Raw genomic sequence first — 17,830 nt, 5'->3', positions numbered from 1 at the left:
AGAGTCTGAAGATGCTGTGGAGAACGTTCTGCTGCCTGCAACATCCTCCAGCATGACCGGTTTGGCGGTGGGTCAGTCATGGTGTGGGGTGGCATTTCTTTGTGGGGCCGCACAGCCCTCCATGTGCTCGCCAGAGGTAGCCTGACTGCCATTAGGTACCGAGATGAGATCCTCAGACCCCTTGTGAGACCATATGCTGGTGCGGTTGGCCCTGGGTTCCTCCTAATGCAAGACAATGCTAGACCTCATGTGGCTGGAGTGTGTCAGCAGTTCCTGCAAGAGGAAGGCATTGATGCTATGGACTGGCCCGCCCGTTCCCCAGACCTGAATCCAATTGAGTGGATGTCTCGCTCCATCCACCAACGCCACGTTGCACCACAGACTGTCCAGGAGTTGGCGGATGCTTTAGTCCAGGTCTGGGAGGAGATCCCTCAGGAGACCAACCGCCACCTCATCAGGAGCATGCCCAGGCGTTGTAGGGAGGTCATACAGGCACGTGGAGGCCACACACACTACTGAGCCTCATTTTGACTTGTTTTAAGGACATTACATCAAAGTTGGATCAGCCTGTAGTGTGGTTTTCCACTTTAATTTTGAGTGTGACTCCAAATCCAGACTTCCATGGGTTGATAAATTGGATTTCCATTGATTTATTTTTGTGATTTTGTTGTCAGCACATTCAACTATGTAAAGATAAAAGTATTTAATAAGATTATTTCTTTCATTCAAATCTAGGATGTGTTATTTTAGTGTTCCCTTTATTTTTTTGAGCAGTATATATTATTCCTATATTTGGTTGTGCTGGCCAGCCTTGATACTCTTGTCAAAGCACTTGACTCTCCAGTGATGATGATGATGATGATGATGAGAGCAGTTACATCTGATTATGACATCTGGCGTTGATCCGATGTGGCCCCATTCTCAGCTCCCAGGAGGGTGGTGACCTCACAGAAAGCATGCTGGGACAGATTGTTCCATCACCGCTCGAGGCAGGCACACTCTTGATGAATTAACAGTGATGAAGCCTACCACAAAATGCTAACACCCCAGCATCTTCTCCTTCCAATCCAATGCTAATGAAATTAGAGCCAAGTGCCTCCAAAGTAAAACCATTTTAAAACACTTTCGGCAGAGAGAAGAAAACAGTTCAAAGATCAACTGAGCCATTTAAAGAATGAACAGTTGGATTGGTCACTGCTTCCTAGCAGGATTATCTTCCTGATCAAAACACAAACCACTGTTCTGCTTTTGGGAGAATCACTTGTCATGTAGTGTTATTTTCAACCATAAAATAATAATTGTTTTAATCGCGTTGTGCACCTTTGCAGGCTGTGCAGCATGCCTAAAACATTCATACTATTTTTTTTTACATTTTTAATTTAGGACATTTTTATACTTAGGAGTAGCGAGAGTCTTAGCCTTCCCTGTAGCTCAGTTGGTAGAGCATGGTGTTTGCAACACCAGGGTTGTGGGTTCGATTCCCACGGGGGGCCAGCACAGAAAAAAAAAAATGTATGAAATTGTATGAAATGTATGCATTCACTACTGTAAGTCGCTCTGGGTAAGAGCGTCTGCTAAATGATTAAAATGTAAATGTAAATGTCTTACGCCTACTTTCCCTCACGTGTTATGAACCTGTGGAAATTGGAAGACTAATGTGCTGGCCACACCGGTTGTGTTACGTGCGCGAGCGTTGCAAAATAAATGTACACGTGTTATTCACTGCTCGAGTGCGTCAACGAGCATCTGCATAGCCAGGCGCTTCTGTTTGACGCTTGATGCGCTGCAAGTCCCGCCTCTCCCTTCTCCTGATTTTGGTTTTTAGGAGCATATACCCATGTGGGTTATTGAAAGATGAACTGAGGTCCAGTTGCACCTTAAAGTTGGTTGCCAACTGATATATATATATATATACCCTTTTTATCTGTGGATTAATTGTCGGAGTAGAGGACATTATGCATTTCAGGTAAAATAACAACCCAATGTTTATATACCTGGACAAATTAGCTAGCAACAGCAAGCTAGCTAGCTACATTGCCATATGTTTTAATGCTTTCGACCTGTCCCCAAATGAATATAGTTGGTTCAGTTTGTTTTGATATTTCAACCTGTGTGTCCTGATCGTGTCTGGTGTGAGTGGATAAAATTGCTATGCATGAGATGCTCTCACCCGGTGTAGTCGGCATGTAAGGCATCATAAAGATCCATTTCCTCCATTGCATTTCGAGGAGGAGTAAGACGATGTCACTAAATCTCTACATTTGCCATTAAAAGCTGCATCGTCTACAACCCACGATCGGATTGAATCCCGGCTTAAGGTTACTCCTACGTTATCAGACCATTTTTAAAGGGCTTTTGCCCTTTTTTTATGTGAAAAAGTATTATATGTTGGAAGACCTTACTCCAAGTCATAATAGTCAAAGGCCATAGTGTGCTATTTTACTCAATGCTGGAAATGGCTGAATGGCCAACATTCTGAAATGATTTGTAACTTCTGAATGCATTTAGCTGCTACCTTGTAATGGAATGAGGATGTAGGCTATGTCTATGCATTTAGAGCAAGCAGCCAGTTAAATAGCAGGCTGTTTACAATGGGTTGCGTCCCAAATGGCACCCTGTGTGGTGCACTACTTTTGACCAGGACCTATAGGTCTCTGTTTACTGAGAGTCACGTGTGACCATGTCTCTGTTGTATTGTACTACCATTACTTTTAGGAGGGCATCTCTTGTTGTCTCTTCATCAGGATCGGAGGCTGTTTCACAGGTTAGGCTATATAGTGTTCTATTACATAATATTATGTTCTCCCAAACACCTGCTCTGACTTTAAACTCAAAAGTTTGGTAAGCTACTTTTCTCAGCATCATGGAAAGTGCTACAGTCTAAATGGGACGGTGGCTGATGTCTTCAATATTCTCACTGTTATCTAATGCCTACAGTACAGTTTTACATACATGCCCAATCAGTTGAAGCTTTACAGTGAGAAAGTCTTGTAATTAATTACCCATCAATGTGCGCAAGGAAACATGTTTCCCTGCATGGTTTAACATGAACATGTTGATTGCCATAATCACGTCTCAAGATGATTGTATGATCTGTTTCGTTTCATGAGAGCTTTGATAAGCGCGCTCTCTCTCTCTCTCTCTCTCTCTCATTTAACTGATCAAGTGATTAGCCCTAATGATTCCTTCCTGTATAAATTTGCTAAGCATGCATACATGAAAAAAGTAGATTGAGACTCCTCCCACTCCTCCTCTTTCCTTCCTCCTCTCCCCACTCCTCCTACTCCCCTCTTTCTCATCCTCCTGATCGAATGGGGCCATTGTACTCTTAGTAAGGATCTGTGGGCTGATTATTCATTTAGATGAGCAGGGAGATTTGCTCCAGCCGGCCCTCTACTCCTCTCATCTGCTCAGTGGCAGGTCCAGGCTGTGTGTTATGTAATGATCAGGTGATGTGCTGGCCTGTTGGTAATTTAGGCTGCTGCTCCACCAGCATATCAGCTCAACGCTAGGCTAGCTGACACCACCACTGCCCTAAAGACGAGCTAGGTGGCCACACTGTCGCATATGTAATGAAACCTCACTGTACATAATATGCTTTTGCTGTTTTTATTTTGGATATATTTATTCAGGAATTGGGGCATTGATTATGATTCATTTATTTAAATTGTCCTCCGGGTAGATACAGATCACCGTAGAAGTGTATTTTCACAAGTTAGTCAGAAATCTGTGATGCTTTTTGCTTACAGCCATCGTTGTAAGGCCACGAATCTGTCTATTCAGATCAGTCGTTGTGATTATCCTCTGTTTTTAAGAGTTATTTGCGTGACTGTTCTTGTCTCTGTGTACCACTGTTGTTTCATGTATTTGTGTGGACTCCAAGAAGAATAGCTACTGCTTCAGCAAAAGCAAGTGGAGATCTGAACAAACCAATAGTTCACAGCCCCTTGTTGTTGACAGATCTCTTATTGTTACTTTTCAAGTATCAGCCAATGCAGGACCTGAATGTCAGCCTAGTTGCCATCCACACGTACTGGGCACAAGGAAAGAGCGCTGTTTGGACTACTAAGGTGCTGTGTCCCAAATTGCACCATATTCCCTTTAAAGTACACTGCTTTTGACCAGAGCCCTGGTTAAAGTACTGTACTATAAAGGGAATTGGGTGCAATGTGGGATACAGGCAGGGTGAAGTCTCCAATATTGTTCTGGCCTGGTTATACACCCCTTTAAGAGGCGCTCTTATGCTGCTTTTCGACTGTATCACCAGTGTATATACTATACTAGGGAAATTGTTTCCATAGCTAGAGCTGACAGTGAGGACTTGTGAAGAGCGGAATCAACAACCTCTGCATAATCAAAACAGTTGCTTTGTGAGAAGGTGTTAAAATTCACAGTCAGCCATTGTTATGTAAATGCAGGCTGAACAGAACCAGTGGCCTGGCTTTGCACTCAAGTGAAAGCTGATCCACCAGAGCCATGGCCCAGTGAGATACGGGTGCCGGCCCGGGTAGATGGAAGCTGAGCATTTTGGGTAAAACACTGGGGGAAATGCGGCATTACTTCTGTAATTGACAAACAGAGCATTGACCGGTGAAGGGTCTTGGACAAACAGACTAGTGGGGGGAGGGGTACCTCGGCTGCAAATGGGGCAGAAACACAAGGTGGCCATACACTTGGTTCTTCCACCTTCTGCCTGGATTTGATGAGAGACGTGTTAAACCGAAGCCCATGCTATATCACAGCCACACAAATTGCCTTATGTTGAGGTAAACATTGACACCTCTTACAATTAGCCTTCCCACACAATGTAGCTTATTGTGGGATGATGTGTACTAGATCTGTGGCTGACAGTCATGATTAACACCCATCTCAGTCTCTCATAGGTTCACTAGCGGCTATCAACACATTTTGTTAGTACAATGATGATCCACAACATATATCTGCAATTCAATTTAACTGCATGATCAAATTGTATTAGTCACATGTGCCGAATACAACAGGTATAGACCTTGCAGTGAAATGCTTACTTACGAGCCCCTAACCGACAGTGCAGTTTCAAAAAATGCGGCTAAGAGATAAAAGTAACAAGTAATTCAATTATGTAGCTAGTCTCTGGGTTGCCTATTGTCCTAAAAGGCGTCTTGTTTCAAATGTATTGTACAGACATCCAGTAACTTGCAGGTGCTAGGGTAGAAAAAATGAATGGATAAAATATTGGTAGATACCTGTTTATTGATTTAATGCTCCAGCGGTTTATTTCAACCTGAAGGTCTTCGTCAGGCTTGAGCCTTAATGGTGTCTCCTCCTCTCTTTTTCTGTAGTTGGTGATATTTTCTGAAGATGAGTAGTGCGGGGGACAACACCCCCGACCCTGCTGCCAGGGGAGAGTCTCTGAAGCGGAAAGAATGTGGCCCGGACCTCCTGGGGCCCAGGTAAGATCAGCTGTCCAACACACACAACCATAGTATGCATCCCAAATGGCACCCTATTCCCTCTATATAGTGCACTACTTTTGATTAGGGCTCTTACAGATCCCTCTCCAATATGCGCGTGCACACATACGCCTCAACACAACCTTAGTTACAGATCCCTTTCCGATGCAAAGCTCTAGAAGGTCATTCAGCAGTCCGGTTGTACACCGGTCATACAGAGAGCATGTCTGCGTTCAAAATGGCACCCTATTCCCTATTTAGTGCACTAGTTTTGACCAGAACGTGATCAAAATAATTGCACTTTGTAGAGAATACGGTGCCATCATGCAATGACAGAATACAGAATGACGTGTTTTTTTTTTTTCTTGCCGTCTATTAATCTTAAGTACATGTATAGGATTTCTATATTGCTTAAGTTATGATAAAGATACCACACGTATTGCTGTGAAAGTATTTTTCCTAACCAGTGTTGTTCACGTGCCCTGGGTTGTCGGTTGTCTTACCTCGGTCTCTGTCTCCACAGCCCCAAGCGGAGCACGGAAAAACCAAACCGGGAGCATGAAAACAAATACATTGAAGAACTGGCGGAGTTGATCTTTGCAAACATCAACGACATTGACAACTTCAATGTCAAGCCTGACAAATGTGCAATCTTGAAAGAAACTGTGAAGCAGATTCGTCAAATAAAAGAGCAGGGTAAGGCTTTATTTGACTTCATTGACCCTTTTCTAATATTGAGTTAATTCCCCTCCATTTTAAGCACACACATTCCTCTGTCACAGCAATCACTTGCTTTCTTCAAAATACCACACTTAATACCGTGTGTGTGTGTGCGTGTGTGTGTGTGTGTGTGTGTGTGTGTGTGTGCGAGTGCGAGCAGGACTGTGCGTGTATTTCAGTCAGCTGCAAGCTGCGTTGTGTGTCTGTGCTTGAAGGGCAGACAACAGCCGATCAGACGCGCACACACAGTGGAAGATCAGATGAGACACTTCTTGATGATAATGAAAAGCAGGCTGTTATTCACTGACTGGATTATATAATGATGAGCAATGTGATGTAAGACTCAGAGGAAACTAGGAGAGAGGGAGAGAGACGGCCTACTGTATTATATAGTTGAAGTCGGAAGTTTACATACACTTAGGTTGGAGTCATTAAAACTCGTTCTTCAACCACTCCACAAATTTCTTGTTAACAAACTATAGTTTTGGCAAGTCGTTTAGGACATCTACTTTGTGCATGACACAAGTCATTTTTCCAACAATTGTTTACAGACAGATTATTTCACTTATCATTCACTGTATTACAATTCCAGTGGGTCAGAAGTTTACATACACTAAGACGACTGTGTCTTTAAACAGCTTGGAAAATTCCAGAAAATGATGTCATGGCTTTAGAAGCTTCTGATGGCTGATTGATATAATTTGAGTCAATTGGAGGTGTACATGTGGATTTATTTCAAGACCTACCTTTAAACTCAGTGCCTCTTTGCTTGACATCATGGGAAAATCAAAAGAAATCAGCTAAAATTGTAGACCTCCACAAGTCAGGTTCATCCTTGGGAGCAATTTCCAAATGTCTGAAGGTACCACGTTCATCTGTACAAACAATAGTACGCAAGTACAAACACCATGGGACCACGCAGCCGTCATACCACTCAGGAAGGAGACGCGTTCTGTCTCCTAGAGATGAACGTACTTTGGTGCAAAAGTGCAAATCAATCCCAGAACAACAGCGAAGGACCTGGTGAAGATGCTGGAGGAAACGGGAACAAAAGTAACTATATCCACAGTAAAACGAGTCCTATATCGACATAACCTGAAAGGCCGCTCAGCAAGGAAGAAGCCACTGCTCCAAAACCGCCATAAAAAAGCCAGACTACGGTTTGCAACTGCACATGGGGACAAAGATTGCACTTTTTGGAGAAATGTGCTCTGGTCTGATGAAACAAAAATGGAACTGTTTGGCCATAATGATCATCGTTATGTTTGGAGGAAAAAGGGGGAGGCTTATAGCCTAGTGGTTAGAGCGTTGGACTAGTAACCGAAAGGTTGCAAGATCAAATCTCCGAGCTGACAGGGTAAAAAAATCTGTCGTTCTGTCCCTGAGTTAACCCACTGTTCCTAGGCCATCATTGAAAATAAGAATTTGTTCTTAACTGACTTGCCTAGTTAAATAAAGGTTAAAAAAAAGCCAAAGAACACCATCCCAACCTTAAAGCACGGGGGTGGCAGCATCATGTTGTGGGGGTGCTTTGCTGCAGGAGGGACTGGTGCACTTCACAAAATAGATGGCATCATGAGGAGGAAAATTATGTTGACATATTGAAGCAACATCTCAAGACATCAGTCGGGAATATAAAGCTTGGTGGCAAATGGGTCTTCCAAATGGACAATGACCCCAAGCATACTTCCAAAGTTGTGGCAAAATGGCTTAAGGACAACAAAGTCCTGACCTCAATCCTATAGAAAATGTGTGGGCAGAACTGAAAAAGCGTTTGCGAGCAAGGAGGCCTACAAACCTGACTCAGTTACACCAGCTCTGTCAGGAGGAATGGGCCAAAATTCAGCCAACTTATTGTGGAAATCTTGTGGAGGCTACCTGAAACGTTTCACCCAACAATTTAAAGGCAATGCTACCAAACACTAATTGAGTGTATGTAAACTTCTGACCCACTGGGAATGTGATGAAAGAAATAAAAGTTGAAATAAATTATTCTCTCCTATTATTCTGACATTTCACATTCTTAAATTAAATTGGTGATCTTACCTGACCTAAGACGGGACATTTTTACTAGGATTATATGTCAGAAATTGTGAAACTGAGTTTAAATGTATTTGGCTAAGGTGTATGTAAACTTCCGACTTCAACTGTATGGGCGATTCCATGGCAGCGGAAAATATATTTTTGGTATCAGATTATTCTGTCAATTCTCACAATCTCAATTGTGATGAAAGATGTTTTGAAATGCTTATTACATATGTTTCACAAACCATTTTTGTGAAAATCATGATACAAGGCCATTTTTTAGGACTCTTTTTAGACTTATACATGCCTCCTGCAAGACTCTGTGTTCTGTACGTGATAGACATATTGGTGTCATTATCCTCCGTATAGTGTGCTCTAAAATATGGAGTGCATCTTGATTCTCAAATAAAACATTTCACGTTCATTTATTCATCATAAAAAATATTTGATCAACTACCCATTTTGATTTTGTTCATTAAGACATATATATTTTTTGGTACAATATACTCTACAAGTGGGCTCTGCTAATTCTGAAGTTATCGTCATTTTTATGAGTACCATCAACACAGTGAATGGGACAGATTCAACATAATTTACAATCACTTGATTCTGCTGGCAAAGGTTTTAATTTTTAAAACTCAGAAAAAGAAACGTTTAATATTGGATTCTTTCAAAATAACTTTTAAACATACACTAGAAGGATTGATTTTAATTTAAAATGTGTTAAATTGAGACGTCACACAATACCCTATTAATGTCAAAATGGAATGATCTTTTTAGACATTCTTTACTAATTTTAAAAATGAAAAGCTAAAATGTCTTGAGTCTAAGTATTAAACCCCTTTGTTATGACAAGCCTATATAAGTTCAGGAGTAAAAATGTGCATATTTGCTGTAATAAGTGGTTTAATGTGGTTTTTTTTCTTCTTTTTACTACGTCCTCTCTGTACCCCACACAAACAATTATGTGTAAGGTCACACAGTTGAGCAGTGAATTTCAAACACAGATTCAACCCCAATGCCTCACAAAGAAGAGCACCTATGGATAAAGGTCAATGGTGACTTTAAACCAGTTACAGAGTTATGGTTGTGATAGAACTGACGATGGATCAATCATTGTAATTACTCCACAATACTAACCTAAATGACAGTGAAAAGAAGTAAGCCTATACAGAATACAAATCTTCCAAAACATGGATCATGTTTGCAATAAGGCACTAGAACTGCAAGAAAAACTTTGTCCTGAATACAAAGCATTATGTTTGGGGCAAATCCACAACAACACATCACTGAGTACCATTCCATGTTTTCAAGCGGGGTGGCTGCATCATGTTATGAGTATGCTTGTCATCGGCAAGGACTAGGGAGTTTTTTAGGGTAAAAAGAAACGGAATAAAACTAAGCACAGACACAAATCATAGAAGAAAACCTGGTCAGTCTGCTTTCCAACAGACACTGGGAGACAAATCCCCCTTTCAGCAGGACAATAACCTAAATCACAAGGCCAAATATACACAAGTTGTTTACCAAGACGACATTGAATGTTCCTGAGTGGCCTACTTACAGTTTTGACTTAAATCGGCCTGAATGTCTATGGCAAGACTTAAATTGAACGCATTTCAATTAACAGGTGTGCCTTAAGTTAATTTGTGGAATTTATTTCCTTAATGCATTTGAGCCAATCAGTTGTGTTGTGACAAGTTAAGGGTGGTATGCAGAAGATGGCCCTATTTGGTAAAAGACCAAGTCCATATTATGGCAAGAACGGCTCACATGAGCAAAGAGCAACGACAGTCCATTACTTTAGGACATGAAGGTCAGTCAATGCGGAAGATTTCAAGAACGTTTCTTCAAGTGCAGTTTTACCAAGAAGGAGAGTGATGGAGTGCTTCATCAGATGACCTGGACTCCATAATCACTGACCTCAACCCAATTGAGATGGTTTGGGATGAGTTGGACCGCGGAGTGAAGGAATAGCAGCCAACAAGTGCTCAGCATATGTGGAACCCCTTCAAGACTGTTGGAAAAGTATTCCAGGTGAAGCTGGTTCAGAGAATGGCAAGAGTGCGCAAAGCTGTCAAGGCAAAGGGTGGCTACTTTGAAGAATCTCAAATCTAAAATATATTTTGATTTGTTTAACTTTTAACCCTTGTTTAACCTCTATGGGACCGGCGGGACGAATTCGTCCCACCTACGTAACAGCCAGTTGAATCCTGTGGCGCGATTTTCAAAACCTTTGAAATGCTATTACTTCAATTTCTCAAACATATGACTATTTTACAGCTATTTAAAGACAAGACTCTCGTTAATCTAACCACACTGTCCGATTTCAAAAAGGCTTTACAACGAAAGCAAAACATTAGATTATGTCAGCAGAGTACACAGCCAGAAATAATCAGACACCCATTTTTCAAGCTAGCATATGTCACAAAAACCCAGAAGACAGCTAAATGCAGCACTAACCTTTGATCTTCATCAGATGACACACCTAGGACATTATGTTATACAATACATGCATGTTTTGTTCAATCAAGTTCATATTTATATCAAAAAACAGCTTTTTACATTAGCATGTGACGTTCAGAAAAAGCATACCCCCCGCAAACGTCCGGGGAATTTACTAACAATTTACTAAATTACTCACGATAAACGTTCACAAAAAGCATAACAATTATTTTAAGAATTATAGATACATTACTCCTCTATGCACTCGATATGTCCGATTTTAAAATAGCTTTTCGGATGAAGCACATTTTGCAATATTCTGAGTAGATAGCCCGGCATCACAGGGCTAGCTATTTAGACACCCGGCAAGTTTAGCCTTCACCAAAATCACATTTACTATAACAAAAATGGTCTTACCTTTCCTGTTCTTCGTCAGAATGCACTCCCAGGACTTCTACTTCAATAACAAATGTAGGTTTGGTCCCAAATAATCCATAGTTATGTTCCATCAGCGTTCTAGACACTAGCCCAATGGTAAATAACGATCGCGCACGGCACATTTCGTGACAAAAGATTTCTAAATATTTCATTACCGTACTTCGAAGCATGTCAACCGCCGTTTAAAATCAATTTTTATGCCATTATTCTCGTAAAAAAGCGATAATATTCCAACCGGGAATCTGCAATTAGCTAAACAGCCGAAGGAAAATACTGCACGGGGTCAAATCGGGCATGCGCCTAATTCCATTGTCCTTTGATGGGCCACTTGGAAAAGGCGATAATGTGTTTCAGCCTGAGGCTGCCTCGTCATCGTTCAGGTTTTTCCCGGGCTCTGAGAGCCTATTGGAGCCGTAGGAAGTGTCACGTTACAGCTAAGATCCTGACTCTTCAATAAACAGAAGCAAGAACAACAACACCTTGTCAGACAGGCCACTTCCTGCATGAAATCTTCTCGGGTTTTGCCTGCCATAGGAGTTCTGTTATACTCACAGACACCATTCAAACAGTTTTAGAAACTTTAGGGTGTTTTCTATCCAAAGCCAATAATTATATGCATATTCTAGTTACTGGGCAGGAGTCGTAACCAGATTAAATCGGGTACGTTTTTTTATCCGGATGTGAAAATACTGCCCCCTAGCCCAAAGAAGTTAACCCCCGCACAGCCCTCCATGTGCTCGCCAGAGGTAGCCTGACTGCCATTAGGTACCGAGATGAGATCCTCAGACCCCTTGTGAGGTCATATGCTGGTGCGGTTGGCCCTGGGTTCCTCCTAATGCAAGACAATGCTAGACCTCATGTGGCTGGAGTGTGTCAGCAGTTCCTGCAAGAGGAAGGCATTGATGCTATGGACTGGCCCGCCCGTTCCCCAGACCTGAATCCAATTGAGCACATCTGGGACATCATGTCTCGCTCCATCCACCAACGCCACGTTGCACCACAGACTGTCCAGGAGTTGGCGGATGCTTTAGTCCAGGTCTGGGAGGAGATCCCTCAGGAGACCATCCGCCACCTCATCAGGAGCATGCCCAGGCGTTGTAGGGAGGTCATACAGGCACGTGGAGGCCACACACACTACTGAGCCTCATTTTGACTTGTTTTAAGAACATTACATCAAAGTTGGATCAGCCTGCAGTGTGGTTTTCCACTTTAATTTTGAGTGTGACTCCAAATCCAGACCTCCATGGGTTGATAAATTGGATTTCCATTGATTATTTTTGTGTGATTTTGTTGTCAGCACATTCAACTATGTAAAGAAAAAAGTATTTAATGAGATTATTTCATTCATTCAGATCTAGGATGTGTTATTTTAGTGTTCCCTTTATTTTTTGAGCTGTGTGTGTGTGTGTGTGTGTGTGTGTGTGTGTGTGTGAGAATCACATTTTTATCTGGCGTACCCCTGGCGGCATTGCGAGTACCCCTGCTTTCTGCTATTTAACAAGGGGCATGACCTATTTCTACAGAATACGGCCATTTTTATGCACAACCTAATTCTCTTCAATATGCTTTTTAAAAGATCGCTTTTCATATATATATATATGTGTGTATGTGTGTATGTGTGTGCAAATATTTATAAGCTGAGACACGATCAATTTGGGCACCATCCAAAGTACATATGCCTAAATCATCAGAGACATTTTTAAGTGTTCTGGAAAACAACATATACTTGGTTTTATCTGCACCAATTTCAGTTCAACAAAGACTTTCTGTAAAGCAATGAATGGAGACTTCAGCTCAAAGAACCTGGTTGACTGTGGGGTCAAAAGCATACACAAGTGTCAACGGCATACAAGTGCAGCTTAAATGTTTTTTTGTTTGCAGATAAACCAATACTGTTCATGTAAATGGTGAACAGAAATGGACCAAAAATGTATCCCTGTGGGACACCTTATGTCCAGATTTTTTTTAAACCAGCTACACACAGCCTGGTTTAGGCCAATTGATGAAAACTTCTGAATAAGCAATAAGTGATCAACAGTATCGATACTGTTGATCACTTATTGCTTATTCAGAAGCTTTCCTTAGACAGGCCAATGAAAAGGCCAGCACAATTTCCTATTAACCATGTTTGAAACCATGGATGCATCAGAGATGGTGCTTGTGCTATAACCTGGTCTGAAACCTGACGACTACATTTAGACAGGAGTACTGTAAAATCCTACTCAAATAGAAGTACTTTTACTTTAATGAAATTGTAATCAAGTAGAAGTAAAAGTACTGGTTTAAAAAAACAACTACTAAAGTAAAAAGTAGCACATTAAAAAGTACTCAGAGTAAAAGTTACTAATTTCTAAAATAATTTGCTATTTCAATTTTGATGGTTATTTTTATTCTCCTTGTACAATAACTGAAGTTCATGTGAAAAGGGCGTGGCAATTGAATGCAAGCTTCACAAATGAATATTAAAAAGTAATTTTCTATATACTACTGTAAATGCAATATTGTTTACATGTAATGCTTCCATAAAACACCAGAAAAGAACTAACAAGATAAGATCGAGCACAGCTGATTTTAATATTAAATATTAACTTCATGTATACAAATGTTCAAAAGGCATATTTTTGGTGGAACTACCAACCAGAACACATCTCATTTCACATCACTCTGAATTTGCCATTGTTTCAGTAGGAGCAGATTTAAAAAAAAAAAAATACATTTAAAAAAAGTTACCCTCTCTTGGGCAGGTGGGACGCTACCGTCCCACCCACGGTTCACACTATTCAACAGCCAGTGAAAAATCAGAGCGCCAAATTCAAAACAACAAAATGTCATAATTCAAAGTTCTCAAACATATGAATATTTAACACCATTTTAAAGATGCACTTCTCCTTATTGTAACCACATTGTCCAATTTCAAAAAGGCTTTACGGCAAAAGCATAAAGTTAGATTATGTTAGGACAGGTACAACACAAGAAACCACACAGCCATTTTCCAAGCAGGAGAGGGGTCACAAATACCAGAAATCCAGCTAAAATTAAGCACTAACCTTTGACGATCTTCATCAGATGACACTCCTAGGACTAAATGTTAGACAATACATGTATGTTTTGTTCGATGAAGTTCATATTTATATCCAAAAACAGCATTTTACATTGGCGCGTGATGTTCAGAAAATATTTGGCCTCCAATACTGCCGGTGAATCAGCACAACAATTTACAAAAATACTCATCATAAACGTTGATAAAATATTAAACTGTTATTCAAAGAATTATAGATAACCATCTCCTTTATGCAACCGCTGTGACAGATTTAAAAAAAAGCTTCACGGGGAAAGCACACTTTGCAATAATCTGAGTACAGCGCTCAGAAACATACACCAGGCAATACAGATACCCGCCATTTTGGAGTCATCTAAAATCATAAATAGCATTATAAATATTCACTTACCTTTGATGTTCTTCATCAGAAGGCACTTCCAGGCATCCCAGGTCCACAATAAATGTTGTTTTGTTCGATAAAGTCCATAATTTATGTCCAAATACCTCCTTGTTGTTTGCGCGTTCAGTAAGCTACTCCAAATGTAGGAAGTGCGCCCAAAATTTCATGACGAAAAGTTTAAAAAAAGAAGTTATATTTATGTTCGTTGAAACATGTCAAACGTTGTATAGCATCAATCTTTAGGGCCTTTTTAACTTAAAACTTCAATAATATTCCAACCAGACGATTCCAATGTCTTGAAAAACGTTATGGAACACAGCTACCTCATCACGTGAACGCGTGCCAATTAACTCATGTCATTTTCTGAGTCACCAACTTCCCGGCCTTCTTGTTCGCTCTCTGTTCACTGCAAAAGCCTGAAACTAGGTTCTTAAGACTGTTGACATCTAGTGAAAGCCTTAGGAAGTGCAAAATGAACCCTAAGTCACTGTGTGTTAGATAGTAGATAGGCAATGACTTGAAAAGACTACAAGCATCAGACTTCCCACTTCCTGGTTGGATTTTTCTCAGGTTGTTGCCTGCCATATGAGTTCTGTTATACTCAGACATCATTCAAACAGTTTTAGAAACGTCAATGTTTTCTATCCAAATCTACTAATAATATGCATATTATAGTTTCTGGACCAGAGTAGTAGGCCATTTAATATGGGTACATTTTTTATCCGGCTGTGAAAATACTGCCCCCTACCCAAGAGAGGTTAATTGAGTCTATCCTGGCTCGCTTTGCAGTCCAGCACAGCTAAAAAGACGCTCACAGGCGGCAGATGCAGGCAGGCATGTGTTGAGTTTTAGGGACAACTTCTGTATGTACGGAACAAATGAAGTAAATCCATTTTGTCCGATGGACTAGCAAGATACCCATCCAGCTCCCCTGTACATTCTGACCATTTGGTTGTCAGCGATGAGGAGAAATCCTCATCAGATTAATGCTGCCTTAGATGCTCAGTCTCGTCCTGTGTGATTGTGTCAAGATGATTCTTCAGGTACGCCAAACCTGTACATTGGAAACAACAAAACATTCAATGTTTCAGGAAACTCTGATCATGCCAATCATGTTATTGGCATTGCAATAGCTCTAACACAGACTTCCACACTTGTTATTCTCAGATACTGAGATTGGAGTTGTTCAAATAAATTCAGACCTAACAAATTATCTAGGTGAGTCCATGTCTGGCTGTACCAAAACATAGTTATATGCAAAGGTTATTGTCCAGCACCTGTAATGAAACTTAAATAATGAAAAAAAAGAAACATAAGCAATTAAAGAAAAGACTCAAAGACCAAAAGATATCATCATCAAATGGACAATGAGGTTAACCTTTTTGGAGTAAAGAAATCATACCGGCTGTGATGACATCAGCTTTGTCAGTCCAAGACATCTTGAACTTTGGCAGAAGGATTGCAGCAGAAATAAGCTGTGGCTCCTCCATCATTTCGCCGAAGTGCTTTTGGAGACCGTTCTGAATGGCTCTGATAAGTGTAGGCACATTTGGCAGGATGCTTCCAGCCTTTGAAGTTTTGTTTTTAGTAAGAAGATCACTGCCAGCAGCCACCCCATATGTGTGTTGGTCTCAGACTGTAGAATGTTCAAAACTGAGACCAAAGGCTTCATCGCTTTGCAGTACTCATTCAAGAACATTTCTGCCGGGCTCAGCTTGAAAGATAAGGTAAATGTAATACCTCATAGAATTCTAACATTTCATGGACAATAAATATTACTGTAATAGGACAACATTACATTGATTCAAAGAATTGCTACTCACATTTTCACTTTTAATTCTTCACACACATTTCTTATGGCCTCCTCCCCCTTCTCTTGTATGATACGTGTGATCCTCTCCACAGCCAGGTAAGTTGAGTTCCAACGTGTTTGATTTGGACGGATCAACTGCAGTTTGCGTTCATTCTCGACAACTTCGGCAGCTAAGATTGACCGCCCCGTTTTATTCCACATGGCATTTGGCAAAAGACAACCTGGACAACCTTTTGTAGCCATCACTATTTGTTTCTGCCAATGCAGAATCTGTTGCAATGAGGTTCAGCAGGTGACATGCACACTGTTGATGCTGAGGGAGTTGATATTCTAGGCCGCTGCCATTTTCCAGGATGGAATAGGTGTCTTGGTAATCAACCTGCTCTGATGGCTCGTCAGCATCTGAGTCTCGATCTGCTGACTCGACTGCCTGGCTCTGCTCACCAAAAACATTGAATGCTTTGAAGTTTGATCCACAGTCTGTGGTTCTTACAACTTTCCCCCTGATTCTGTATGCACAATGGATGTCATCAAGGGCACCTGCAAGCACATCAAATGTGTGGGAACCTCTCAAACTCTTGCAAGCGAGTGCAGCAGAACTTCTCACCATAGTTTCTTCATCGATCCAGTGACATGTGACCCTGATGTAACTCCTTTGAGCTGTCCAACAATATGGTGGTGGCAGCATAATTTACCCTGCCAAGGTGTGTCATAACTGTCTTCATGTGATTGGCAGCTTCATGTATTCTTGAATGAACAGTAGGTCTGGAGATGAATTTGCATTGAGGATGCAGGGCTGTTACCAACTCTTTAAAAACTGGTTGTTGGACCACAGAGTGGCTGTTGGCCCTCACAGATCAAATGAATGACAAGCTTGTCAACAGTTGCTGTGAGACGCACCTGGCTCCTCCCACTGCCATCTTTTCAGACATCTTTGCTTGCTTGCAAGTTGAAGACGTGTTTGATAGTTCCTTGGTTTGTTTGTTTGTGGTTGCAGAGGTGAGCATATTGTAGTTTGTCATCTTTAATGGATGTTTTCTCTGGACAAAATGTATATAGCCTGACCAGTTTCGGTTTTATACAAATGAACTTAAACCAGTACATAAAGTGCAATCTGTAATTATTTGGGCAATGACAACATTTTTGATTTGGCTCTGTAGTCCAGCACATTTGATTTTAATATATACAATGACAATGGGGTTAAAGTGCAGACTGTCAGCTATAAGGTGTTTTTATTCATATCAAATGAACCATTTAGAAATTACATTATGTTTTGAATAATGTCACTGTCCAAATACAGTGGGGAATATTGTTCGTTCTTTTCCCCAGTTAAGAACTATAGTTTTACCAATCAGGATTTTTGGCTATTATTCGAAACTCAGTGACCCACCAGATATAGCTAGATAATAAGAAGCAAAAAAAAGATAATGCACATACCTAAAAATCCCAGGTCTCAAAAGTATTTATTTTATCTTCACAAGTGCATTAATTTCACTTTTAGCTATCCCCAACAACTT

At 40.8% G+C, this 17,830-nt stretch overlaps 1 protein-coding gene across 7 annotated transcripts in view; it reads left to right on the top strand.

The window, feature by feature from the left end:
* LOC115169808 (nuclear receptor coactivator 2) overlaps positions 1-17,830 on the top strand; it is a 66,940-nt gene that overhangs the window by 12,084 nt on the left and 37,026 nt on the right. For all 7 annotated transcript variants that reach the window (XM_029725779.1, XM_029725775.1, XM_029725778.1 and 4 more), the window contains exons 2-3: positions 5,322-5,432; positions 5,956-6,128. In XM_029725779.1, the coding sequence (XP_029581639.1) occupies positions 5,341-5,432; positions 5,956-6,128 (265 nt within the window). In that variant the 5' untranslated portion in view covers positions 5,322-5,340. The remainder of the gene's footprint in view (positions 1-5,321; positions 5,433-5,955; positions 6,129-17,830) is intronic.

The sequence above is a fragment of the Salmo trutta genome, chromosome 31 (genome assembly GCF_901001165.1).
Source record: "Salmo trutta chromosome 31, fSalTru1.1, whole genome shotgun sequence".
NCBI lineage: Eukaryota > Metazoa > Chordata > Actinopteri > Salmoniformes > Salmonidae > Salmo > Salmo trutta.
The sequence above is the reverse complement of the archived record's forward strand: the minus strand, read 5'-3'. Positions and strand labels throughout refer to the sequence as shown.